Source organism: Musca autumnalis, unplaced genomic scaffold (genome assembly GCF_047663935.1).
Source record: "Musca autumnalis isolate F117 unplaced genomic scaffold, ASM4766393v1 scaffold_2, whole genome shotgun sequence".
NCBI classification, from domain to species: Eukaryota; Metazoa; Arthropoda; class Insecta; order Diptera; family Muscidae; genus Musca; species Musca autumnalis.
In genome coordinates, this window is record NW_027411755.1 from 151,939,602 (window position 1) to 151,953,079 (window position 13,478).

Sequence of the window (13,478 nt, forward strand, 5' to 3'; positions counted from 1 at the left end):
AAAAGTTGGGTAAAAACTCTTTAGCTGTCGAACCACTTGACGTAGGCTAACAAAATTTGGCTCAAATCGTTCTTATATCAATAGTATTAAAAGTATTGAAAACGGAGTCCCTGGGTCCATGTTTTGATATAGCCCCCATATAACCGTACCTCCCGACTTCAGAAACTCATATTGGGGCTACAAGAAAACGTGGACCTACGTCGACAATTTTTTGCAAGAATATTTTATATATATTGAGAACTCACTGTGCCAAATTTCAGCCAATATGATTGTAAAATGTGGCTAAAAGGTAAAAAAATACCTTAAATCGGGAGGTACGGCTATATGGGGGCTATATCAAAACATGGATCCAAGGACTTCATTTTCAATACCTTTAATATTATTGATATAAGAAAGATTTGAGCCAAATTTTGTTAGCCTACGTCAAGTGGTTCGACAGCTAAAGATTTTTTACCCAACATTTGGGTAAATACTCGGGTATTTACCCACTTCTTTAAAGTATTGTAAAACTATCCATTTTGAAACGATTTCACAACCTAAACCCAGAAATAGGGTGTAAGATGTTTTATTGGCGATTCAATATAGTAAATACCCAAATAAATACCCACAAGTGGGTAAATACCCGGTAAATACCATATCTAAGCTAGAGCTACGAACACGTGTCACTGTTAGAATGCAGGGTTGAGATGAAGAGGCGGTTTGATAGTATGATGCTAAGCGTTTGCGCGACGCCAATGCTTATTCCCATGAGAAGTCAAGTTACAGCCACTTTTGTAGGAAAATTCTATAAAAAACTGCACATCGGGATGTATCGTTTACCTTCCAACCTGCTATCAAAAATAAGCACAAACTTTAAAAAGGCTATATCAAAACGTAGACTTGTACCGATCATTCACAGATAATGTGGCTAAAACTTTTAAAATACCGAAAATTGGGATCAGGTCCAATGGGGCGTTTTAAGTTGACGATTGAATTTGGACTTCCCAACTTAAAAAGATTATTACACAAAAATAGAATAACTACTTTGACCATATTTTGCGAACAGGTAGCTAAATATCAGTTCTAAATTTCTGCATTATTTGAAGTATTTTAGTGCTTCATAAACTCAAAAAACTGTCTTGCTGAATGATGATGAGCTGTAACTCGATGAGTTTTAGAGATATCAGCATTTGACACAAGATAAAGTAGAAGTCGTAGAAAAAATAGAAATTGCTAACGTTTTTGAGTTATGCAACTCTTTGAGTAAATGAGGGATATATGGAATTTTCCAATTATTGTAAGACAATGCGGCTAAAACCCTGAAATTACCGAAAATCGGGCGTACCGTCCTATGGGACCTATATCAAAACGTGATATTTCTAGGGAACCAAAGAAGACGGAATACAAAATTTCAGCCACATCAGTGGGAAATGGAGGCCACAACCTATACCGACAAATTTCAGGTGGAAAGTTGTATACCTCCAACCAATACTCTAAGTCCGAAATATCAGCAATTTCTGTTTATAATGAGGCGAAAACCTTCATAATACCGACAATCGGGAGGTACCGCTCTATTGTGTGATAAAGAGGCTAAAACCTTCAAACTACCGTCAATGGTGAGGTACCACTCTATGAGGGCTATTTGAGGGCAAACAAATTATATGTTTGGGTGCAAACAAATTATATGTTTGGGTGCAAACAAATTACACTAAGACCTCGCTTTGCGTCGTTTCAGTTTGCGTTGTTTTCGCAGTTGCGTCGTTGCTTAGTTATTACCAATTTTCACTCTGCGTCCATCGATTTTCGATGTTGCGTTGTTTTATATTTGAGTGTCTAATTTTTTATACCCTCCACCAAAATTTGGAGGGTATATAACATTTGTTTTTGATTGTAACGCATTGAAATAACCATTTGTGACCCTATAAAGTAGGTATATACATACATATATTGTTGGTCAGCGTAAAATTCTAAGTTGATTTAGCCATGTCCGTCCGTTTGTTGTAATCACGCTATCTTCGAATTATTTGAGATAGAGGACTGTAATTTTGCCTACATATGTATTTGGTCTGAACTTACATCAAATTCAAAGATGGGCTACATCGATCCACGTTTTAGTAAAACCCCATATAACGGTACCGCCCAATTTCAGTTGTTTTTACCTTTTTAGCGATATTTTCAGAGCGAATTAGCTTAATTTGCCATTTAGTGTTCCCAGTGATGTAGAAACTTGACATTGGTCCACGTTTTGTTATAGCCCTCACAGAGCGATACCGCCCGAGCATTTTGACTGCTTTAGCTACATTTTCTGGCCGAATTAGACCAAAATAGCTATAATTTGGCCTTTAGGGACCCTAGAGTTTAAGTAATTTCTCCACCTAAATTGTGGGCATAAGAAAAAATTGTGTTGTTCTAGCCTGGAACCAATCTCCGAACTTAACATGGTTTTCCATAGAAAATCTTAATTCGCTTTGCGTCGTTTCACTTTGAGTCGTGTTTTTTGGAACGTATCTACGACGCAAAGAGAGGTCTTGGTGTATATGTTTGGGTGCAAACAAATACAAACCTAAAATTCACAAAAAACAGACACATGCACCGGTGGGCGCTTTCTGAGAGCAAGGGAGCCTAAATGTCAATGTGAAACACATTGAAATGTATGCTCAATTGCTCTCAGCAAGCGTTCCTGGCTATCTCTACACACATTTATAAATGGTGGTGTTTTATTGAAAGGCATAGAAAAAAATCACAACGGACACAAAGGTACATAAAAAATTCAAAGAAAGACAAAACTGACTTTAATAAAAGAAACAAGTAAGAAAAGAGTTAAGTTCGGCCGGGCCGAAATTTTATACCCTCCACCACAAATTTCAGCCATTTCGGTGGATTAATGTGACCACAACCTTAAAAAAACCGAAATCCGGAAGGTACCGTTCTATGGGGGCTATATGATGGCGTGGACCTATACCTAAAAATTTCTGGGGGAAAGTTTTATAAGCCTAAAGAAGACTAAATACCAAATTTCAGCCATCTCGGTGTGATAATGAGGCTAAAACCTTCAAAATATCGAATATCGGGAGATATCGTATTATGGGGGCTATATCAACACGTGGACCTATATAAAAATTTTATGGTAGAAATGTTTCTTAGTCTCTGGAAACACAAATACAAAGTTACAACCGACTGTTTGGTCACATGGGTCGGATACATTCAAAATATATTAAAATGACGCGTACTATAAAGGGGGCCTTATGTGGGGGCTATAGCAAAACGTGGACCTATATAACCCAACTTTGGTAGGAATGTTTTTTGGCCTCTGAAGACACAAAGTACCAAATTACAACCAATTCCGCGGTCAAATGGGTCTAATACATTCAAAATATACTAAAATGAAGCGTACTTTATATGGGGCCTTATATGGGGGCTATACCAAAACGTGGACCTATATAACCCAACTTTGGTAGGAATGTTTTTTGGCCTCTGGAGACACAAAGTACCAAATTACAACCAATTCGGTGGTAAAATGGGACAAATATCTTAAAAACTCCTTAAAACGACGACGCGTCACGCGTCATTTTGTATGGGGGCTATACGAAAGCGTGGACCTACATAGCCCGCTTTCAATACCAAAAGTCCTACGTACATATAATATATTTTCCCAAAGTTTCATCAACCTACGTCGATCCGTTCGGACGCTAGAGTGATTTCCACAGACGGACAGACGGACAGACGGACAGACGGACGGACATGGCTATATCGACGTAGAATTGCACGCTGATCAAGAATATATATACTTTGTGGGGTCTACAATGATTATTTCGAGTAGTTACAAACGTAGTGACAAACTTAATATACCCCCATCCTATGGTGGAGGGTATAAAAACTGAATGAAATAACTTATAAAAAGTGACACTTTATGTATGTATGTATATGAAAAATATATTGATGTAATTACCAATATTACATGCGATTTCTTCCTTGTCTAATAAAATATTTCCATTCACCTTTTTGATTCAATTATAAAATGTATTCAACATTTAATTTACTAAAAAGCACAATTTCTTTAAGAAAAGACAAAACACTGATTTATTCACTCACTTTACCGTCTTTACTCAACGATTGTCTCTAGAACACTGAAGAATTAATACCATTTTTTCTTTCCTCTTCGCTTGCTACGTTGGTTAGCAACAACAAAGCACGAAACACACGTGTTTTACGCATATACATCACAAAACTTCTGCGTCTCCTATTACATCATGCACACAGTTTTTTATTATAAACCAGCATTCCGCAGCTGCGAGAGCCCTGTTGTTACTCTCTTTGACAAAAATCCTTTCCACTCATAAAAAAATATGTTGGTACCCAAACATATAAAATTGATGAGATATGTTACAAAATGTTGCAAACATACATATATTTGTTTGGACACAAACAAATTATGTTTGCATCCAAACATATACATATATGTTTGCAATCAGTCCCAAACAAATATTTGTTTGGATCCAACCATATTTCTAACATATATTTTTCTGCGTGTATGAACATTGTAGTTTCAGAATCCGTAAAACTTTCCCAGGTGTAAGCACCTTCCATTTAAAGATGGTTCAAGAGCACCGCTAGCTTCAAGATGAATAAACGTATCTGCGTATATTTTATTGGTCTTACATCAGAATCTTGTCTTTAAACGAGGGAAATTTTTTGTTTAACCCATTTTTTTTTTTTGCTGTGGGCAACCCATTAATGCGAAATAAACAAATTTCAGGCTTTAAATTATATGTTACACATTACTTGATAATGTTAAGAAGGCTATAAATCCTTTCGAAAAGTAAAGCAATCGTATTTTAACTACTGACAGTGGCTATGGAATTATATTTTAGTACATTGCACCTTGGCCAAATTTCCGAAAAATCGAAAATAAAATAGTATCAATTTACATTATATAGTGACGAATATTGTTTATAGGATCCCACTGCGTTTAGTTATGAAAAAATATATCCGTTTCTTGTATAGTAAGTGGGTATAAAAGCAGGTCAAAGTGACCCTATTTGGAAATATTTAAGTTGTTTTTTTTTTTTTTTAATATTATAATATCCAAAATAAACAACGGGTTTTAAATATTTTTTGCAAATGTATTGAAAGGCATGTGAAACGAATTTAAAATGTTCAGTGTCGCCAATGAAGTGCGAGTTTTTTAATAATTGATGTCCGTATTTGTTGATTTTTGCCAAGCCCAATTTTCACAATGAAAATAGTTGTGAGTAAGGTCGAGTTGAGCTGTGTACCTTATCATTTCGTAAAATGGAAAGAGTTTTTTACCATTTTCCATCGAAAGATCCTGCCCATGTTTGCACTTTTCGTTTATGTGATATTTTGTAATGCAGATATGTACAGATTTTTTTTGATTCAGAATATCAGAATATAGAATAGGTCACTTCCTGGCGTTTTATATAATTTAGAGTTTTGATGTATTCTAGGATCTGTAGTAAAATTGTATGGCGGAAAAAATTTCTAGAATATTTTGATCACATTTTATATGCGATTTAAAGGATTTGTGGCCCCTTTTATGACACGCACGAGGGTTAAGTTTTTAAGAAAAATATTCCTCGCAAAGACATCATATACCTAAAGTGCAAGGATTCCAAGTAATCTTAACTCAAATATTTCCAAAACTATAGAAATGGTAGAAGCTTGCACCCCAATTTCAGTTTCTTGTTTTTTTTTTTTTTTTTTTTTGCAAAATTAATGCCGATTTTTCCTTGGTATGTAACGCAGATACAGATTTCATTTCTGTGGTGACTTATGGTGAAATTTAGCGGAGAACATTTTTGTCTTTGACGCCATTCTTCTAAAATGATGCTTTTTTATGACAATTTTGCTAAAACTCTCATGAAGAACGACCTTAACCCTAAAATGTGTTTTTGATTTTGCATGTTTCTGGAGTTTAGGTAAAATATAGAGTATTGGTGTATTCTAGGACCTATAGTAAAAATTTATGGCGAACAATTTTATAGAATATTTTGATCTAATACGATCACATTTTATAGGAGAAGGGACTAAAAAGATCCCCTTAATGACCGTATGAGGGTTAAAATATATGAAAAATAAAACTAGCGATCCGAAAAAACGTAAGAACCCATTAATTTTTAGAGTTTTTGGCCAGGTTTTTTTTTTGTAAAATTGGCCACTGTGCATTGTCTGAAATTTTATTATTTTCATGCTTTGTATTAAATAGGAGACGTTAAAGTTAAGCGAAAATAAATTGTGGTTTTCATATAACAATACAATATTTAATAAAAATAAAAAAATAATTAAAAAATTAAGTTACAGTGTTTTTTTTTATAAATGTACTTAAAACTAGAAAATAATTTTTGATGATAGAATCTCTCAAATAAAAAACTTGCATTTGAATTAAAAATTGTGACAATGTTAAACGGCAAGCGTTTTATTTGAGAGATTCGATCATGAAAAACCATTTTCTAGTTTTAAGTGCATTTATAAATAACTTAACTTAATTTTTTTATTTTTAAGTTTATAGTAAATAGATTCTTTGGTCACTGACCATTTTTTTAACATAACCAAATTACAGTCAATTTAGTGCTACCGTTATATGGGGGCTACAACAAAACCTGACCCATGTCCACAATTTTTGGTGGAGGAGTTTCTGTAAAATTGGGTCCTCCAAATGCCAAGTTACAGCCAATTCGGACTAAAAATTAAGACAAAATCCTCAAAACATCCTCGGTTGGTACCGATATATGGGGCTATAGGAAAAAGATTGACCTGTATTGGTTTTGGTTTCATAATGTATTGTTATCCAAATCTGTTCGATTGGTCAACTGCAACTGAGTTAAAAATTAGTTACTAGATTTGAACTAAACGGACACCAAAGCAAATTAAATAAAACCCTGTAAAAATATTTAGATTTTAAAATTATTATTCTTTAGTTTTTAGCCCAAGTGCTTTAAAACCATTTGTTCCATACGTCGTAACTTGACAAAATTGGGCAATTTTTTGTTCCAAACGCCATGATTTTTGGTGCGGAACAATTCGTTTTTTGTATCTTTATGTTCCATACGCCACCTGGCATGGATATGGAACAAAAAAGTTCAAAGTTGTTTTGTTCTATACGCCAGGCTTTATGGATATGGAACAAAAAGACAAGATTTTTTGCATCACAAAGCGGATGTGGAACATATTGACATCAGAATATCTCAAAAACTATAGGAGATGGAAGAAACCTATTAAAAATCTGAAAGAGCATGGTTTAAAACGTAGTAAGGTACCTTTATCATAAAATGTCAAAGATGGTGTATGGAACACTTAAGCATGACACCGACAATATATATAAATCATACGAAAAAGCACACCCTATTTCTTTCGCTTAAAAGTAAATACAATGCCTCGTTTTTCTATTCAGAGTTTAATTCAATTGAATCTATAGCCTGAACTAAATCGATTGGGGGAAAAACTAGCAAAATATAAAAACTTAATCTGGATTTGCAGTTAGAATAAATAAAACAAAAAGCATTTCAAAAACTCAACAATATTTGATAGTTTTGTTCATAATAAATGAAACAAAAAGAATTCAATTTCAATAGAAAATAATAATTTATACCAACAATTGTTTTTTAATCATTCCGGGTTGTAAGCATTAACCAAATATTCCCTATATAAATCCCAATTTTTAAATAAATGTGATTAAAAAAAATTATTTAAAATTGAAATAACTGTAAATTGACGGATAAAAATGATGCTGAAAATTATTTATCACGTTGCAATCCTACTTGTGTTAATTGAAGTTGCCTTAACCTGTGTAGGTCCTTGAATTTTGTTCAGTTACTATACTATTAAAATTTTTAACTCTACCATAGAATGGCTATAAAGCGAGAATCATAAAAGCTGAAAATTGTGCTGGTCCCGATGGAGTTATAACTCTGGATCCTAATTTCTCGGTTAAGCTGAATAAAAAATGTGAAATCGTTCCCAAGGGATGTGTAACCAATAAAGCCTTTAGTACTGCCAATTCGAAATATAAAATTGTCAAGGATGGGGTGACGGTAGCTGAGGGCACATTCGATATGTGCGGTATGGCTGATCAGGCTCCTGATCAGGCAAGACAATATATGAATATGTTTGGTGTTCCCTCTTCGTGTCCAGTTGATGATGTAAGTAGTCGGATTTATAAATAAATCCGACGTTTATAGTTTTCCTTTGAATAAAAGAGATTTACTAACTAACTAACTGGAACTACTACTATTTACATTAGACAATTTTCCTTGCGGCATTTGTCAGTTTGAAGGAGAGGGAGATGAAGCCTGTAGCAACCCTTTGCTTCTCAACATCCTCTCTCATTGACAAACTGACAATTGCCGCAAGGAAAATTGCCTAATGTAAATATGGACTAACTACCAAACTGTTTTTTGAAAAATATTTGATTTATTTCTGTTTCAATCAAAACAGTATTTCTACAATTACAAGAGTTTGGTAGTAATTCGAATGAATTTTGATTCGTATCGTGTTTGAGAAACCTAAATTTTTTAACAAGAAGAATTTTTCTTTTAATTTTCAGAATAAAATTTGCTCCAATGACAACAAGGTTGATCTCTCTCAATATAAATCCATGCTTAGTCTTGCCCGTGGTAACATCGTTATTGATTCGCAAATAGAACACGATACGGTAAGTAGTTGCATGTTAGAAGAGCGTGCTAATAACATATCCGCCCACCTCTTTTTCTATTTTTCAGGGTAAATCATGTTTTCATGTAGAAATGCAAATCTCTAAATCATAAAATCGTGCTAATTTGGGAAAATATGTAATTAGTAATTTTTATAGCAAATCTCATAGTTGTAATCGGCATAACATGTAATTTGATTTTTATAAATATTTAAACGATAATTTTTCAAATAATTTGAAAATTGGTGGAAAGCAAAATGTTATAAATCTTCATCAGTATCTACGTAAGTATTGGATATCCAATATAACTTGTAAGTACGAGCGCTGCCAGATAACATTATTGTCATTTCCATAGGAATGTTCGACATTTTTAGCATAAACGTACTTAGGACGGTTTGACATACCACCATGTGTTGTTTTGTTTACAGTGCCCTATGGTTTCAATCAGGATTTTTTTTGCCAAAACTATTTTTTTGAAGTTCCAAAATTTGTATATTCTTTTTTTGTTCTTACTTACTTAGTTGGCCCATTACAGAACATTTGTTCCATAGACCGAACTAAGAAAAGATCTCCATTCCTCTCTGTTTTTCGCTTGACTTTTTGGAATACCGCGCCTTTCCATTTCTTCATCCACTTGTTTGCTCCATCGAAGCTTAGGCCTGCCGATTCTGCTTGCACCGCCATGTGGCATGTATTCATACGCCTTTTTAGCGGGTTCATCATCGCTCATTCTCATGATATGGCCTAGCCAACGCAATCGTTGCATCTCGATACGTTTAACTATATTCATGTCTTTGTATAGCTTATATAGCTCGTGGTTCATACGACGTCGATATTCACCGTCAACGCAAATCGGCCCGTAGATCTTTCGAAGAATTTTCCTCTCAAACACACCAAGCACTGCCTTATCTGCTTGCGCAAGTACCCATGCTTCGGAGCCATACATTAGCACGGGTAGTATCAGCGTTTTGTATAGTGTTATTTTTGTTTGACGAGATGTGGCTTTGTTTTTAAATTGCTTACTTAGACCATAGTAGCATCTGTTGGCCAATACAATTCTTCTTCTTATTTCACAACTGATGTTGTTAGTTGTGTTTATGACAGTGCCGAGGTAGACGAAGTCTTTAACTACCTCAAAATTGTAGGTACTAACTTCCACAGTTGGTCCGAGCTCTATGGACGCTTTGCGCGTCGACACCATCAATTTGGTCTTTTCGCCGTTTACCGCCAGACCCACTTTCGCAGATTCTGCTTCGACCTTCCTAAAGGTATCAGTTACTTCCTTTACTGATCGTCCTATGATGTCTATGTCATCAGCATAGGCAAGTAACATGTGGCTATTGGTGTAAATTGTGCCATTTCTTTTGACATTTGCATCTCGTATTACCTTTTCCAGCAAAATGTTGAATAGGTCACACGAAAGGCTGTCTCCTTGTCTGAAACCTCTTTTGGTACAAAATTCTTCGGAGAGGTTCTTTCCAATTTTAACTGAGGACCTAGTATCAGTTAAAGTCATCTTACAAAGCCGGATGAGCTTTGCGGGGATACCAAATTCAGACATTGCGTGGAATATTTTTGATCGGAGGGGACTGTCGAATGCTGCTTTATAATCGACAAAAAAATGAAATATGTCGATTTGCATCTCTTGGGTCTTCTCTAGGATTTCCAGCAGGGTAAATATCTGGTCAATGGTGGACTCGCCAGGTCTAAAGCCACATTGGTATGGTCCAATTATTTCGTTGACCATTGGCTTTAGTCGTTCGCACAATATCCCTGACACTATCTTATAGGCAATAGGGAGAAGACTTATGCCCCTATAGTTTGAGCATACAGTCTTATCTCCTTTCTTGTGGACGGGACATAGGATGCTCAGGTTCCAATCGTCGGGTACGCGTTCTTCCTGCCAGATGGTGCTAACTAGCTGATGCATACACCTTATCAGCGCGTCACCTCCGGTTTTAAACAGCTCGGCTGGTAAGCCATCAGCCGGTTGATTGCTGTTTTTACCTCATCTTGGCCGGGCGGTATACATTCTATACCATCTTCTGGGATAGGATCTGTGGTATCATCGTCTTCGCTACTATTGGATACCAGCAGATTGGAGAAATGTTCCTTCCATATCCTGAGCACGGTATCTGTATCTGTTACCAGATTACCTTGCTGGTCTCTACAAGAGGATGTGCCTGTACCAAAGCCATCTGTTTGATGTTTCACTCTTTGGTAGAATTTTCGGACTTCATTCTGGCTCCTGTACATCTCGATTTTTTTCACACTCCCGCTTTTCCATTTCTCTCTTTTTCTTGCGGAAAAGACGTTTCTCTTCTCTCCTTTTCTCCCGATATCTCTCTCGCGCGCTACGCGTTGCTACTGATTGTAAAGTAGTTCTATATGCCGCATTTTTCTCTTCGGTAGCAGCACGACACTCCTGGTCATACCATGAATTCCTTTGTGGAGGTCTCTGGAATCCAAGTATGGATTTTGCGGCTGTTTGCATGGAGTGGGCAATGCTTTGCCATTGCGCTGATATGTTATCGGGATGAGGAGGGCTTTGATTAAGCAATTGGGCTAGTTGAGTGGAATATGCTGTGGCTATCTGTTGTGATTGCAGCTTACCGATGTCTAACTTTCGTGTTGTGTCTGTTCGTACTTTGTTTGCTACGTTTAAGCGGGTGCGTACCTTTGCTGCAACAAGGTAGTGGTCCGAATCAATGTTTGCGCCTCGGAACGATCGTACATCCAACACGCTGGATGAATGTCTTCCATCTATTACAACATGATCAATTTTATTACTTGCTCTTTGATCTGGAGACAGCCAGGTGCCCTTATGAATATCGAGATGATTAAATCTGGTACTGCTAACTACCATGTTTTTTGCAGCTGCAAAGTCTATCAGCCTCATACCATTGTCAGATGTTTCACTGTGGAGACTGAATTTCCCGACTGTTGGGCCAAAGATATTCTCCTTTCCAATTTTGGCATTAAAATCGCCTAGAATGATTTTAATGTCATGGGCAGGGCAACGGTCATATGTTTCTTCTAAGCGCTCGTAAAATATATCTTTGGTCTGTTCGTCCTTTTCTTCAGTGGGAGCATGAGCACAAATAAAGCTGATGTTGAAGAATTTAGCTTTTATTCGAATTGCAGCAAGTCTTTCATTCACTGGGGTGAAGCTGGATACAAGATGTTTTAGTCTCCGACTAACTACGAATCCGCAACCAAACTCATGCTTCATCTAACAAAATCCTTCACTTTTTGGGGATATGGTAAAAAAAGAAATAATTCAAATCAAATTTCACTATGAGTCTCTAGGTCTAAAAGAAATCTGTTATCATAACATATAACATTCTTAGCAGTCCTTGTTTTTGATATAGGGTTTAGTGCCATATTTTACAAATTTTATCCAGATTGTCGTTGTGATTGGACACTATAAATATCTTATTAATGGTTTTTCTTTATGTATTCATACGGAAAGTGTTGTGCGCTCCATTTAAACAGCTTTGAAATATTTCCGGACCGGAAGTTGTGAGATAGAGGCATTCTTGGGCATTTCTTTCACCAACTAATATTTGATATTGCAGGAACACCTGGCCCCAAAAATGGGGTTTTCTCGTTAGATCCAGCCCTATTTGACAATCGCTAAAAAAGGCTCTTGTCGATTGGTGCAAAGAAAGTTTAAATAATACGATCACGGTGCTTCAAACGACATTTAAAAGATCGTCACAGACGAATCTTGGATCCATGCTTATGAGCCCGAAGCAAACGATCATCTGGGTCTTCGAAGGCGAGCCAAATCCAACGAAAGTTGTTAATGAAAGAAGCAAGTCGAAACAAATGGTCGCCTGTTTCTTCGGCATTACTGACTATACGGCTTGAGCTTGAGGACGGTTAATTCTGAGTGGTGCACTACAACTGAAGTCTTCGTAGAAATTTGAAAAACGAACAAAAGAAGACAAATCATTGTGCACCATGACAATGTGAGCTCTTACACATCGATTCAAACTGGCGCCTTTTTGACTGCAGAAAACGTGGAATTAATGGGTCATCCGCTGTACAGCTCTGTCTTGGCACCCAATGACTTCATTTGATTGAGGTGTCTCAATCGGAGTGGAAAAAGTGCTTCAACAATTGATTTGAGCGCATGAAAAAATGTATAATTTATGCTGGAGACTACTAAGAGAACTATTTTTCGCATTTTCATTGTTAGGCTAGAAAGTTATCGTACAAATTTTAAAGCCACCCGCAAACAGTCATTAAACTATCGTTACTCAAACATGTTTTTCCATTTGTAATGCATTGAAATAATCATTTACGACCCCATAAAGTATATGGGGATTTCTGAGTGAAATCCGACACTTTTTAAAAAAGTGGTTTTTGATTTCCTTTATTTTTTGCTGTGGTGAATTGAATTGAATAGCTGATAAAACAACCTCCAGATTTTCGGTATTTTGAGGATTTTAGCCAAAATTTTCACTGAAATGTCTGTAATTTGACAGTTTGGCAGGCCCTATATAACGGTACCTCCCGATTTTCGGTATGTCGATGATTTTAGCTACATTTCTTACCAAACTATATGTTACTCGACATTTGAGATTCCCCGTGATCACAAGATTTTTTCAGTAAAAATTGTCAACATGTTTTGGAATAGCCTCCATATAACGGTGACTCCCTATTTTAAGGATTTTGAGAATTTTAGCTACATTTTTTGACCGAATTACCTTTTATTTGACATTTGGGTTACCAGTGGTCGCAAAACTTCTTCACTAAAAATTTTCAATATACCTATATTGTCAATTGCCCAATATAACGGTACCTCCCGACTTTCGGTATTTTG

The 13,478-nt window shown here is 36.0% G+C and overlaps 1 protein-coding gene across 1 annotated transcript; it reads left to right on the forward strand.

Annotated features, from left to right (window-relative positions):
- Positions 1-7,388: 7,388 nt before the first annotated feature.
- On the forward strand, positions 7,389-8,899 carry LOC141394743 (sporozoite-associated mosquito saliva protein 1-like). The gene is made up of 4 exons (XM_073969568.1): positions 7,389-7,786; positions 7,845-8,138; positions 8,543-8,650; positions 8,718-8,899. Exons 1-4 carry the CDS (start codon positions 7,721-7,723, stop codon positions 8,760-8,762), a joined length of 513 nt encoding a protein of 170 aa, XP_073825669.1. The 5' UTR covers positions 7,389-7,720; the 3' UTR covers positions 8,763-8,899.
- Positions 8,900-13,478: the final 4,579 nt, after the last annotated feature.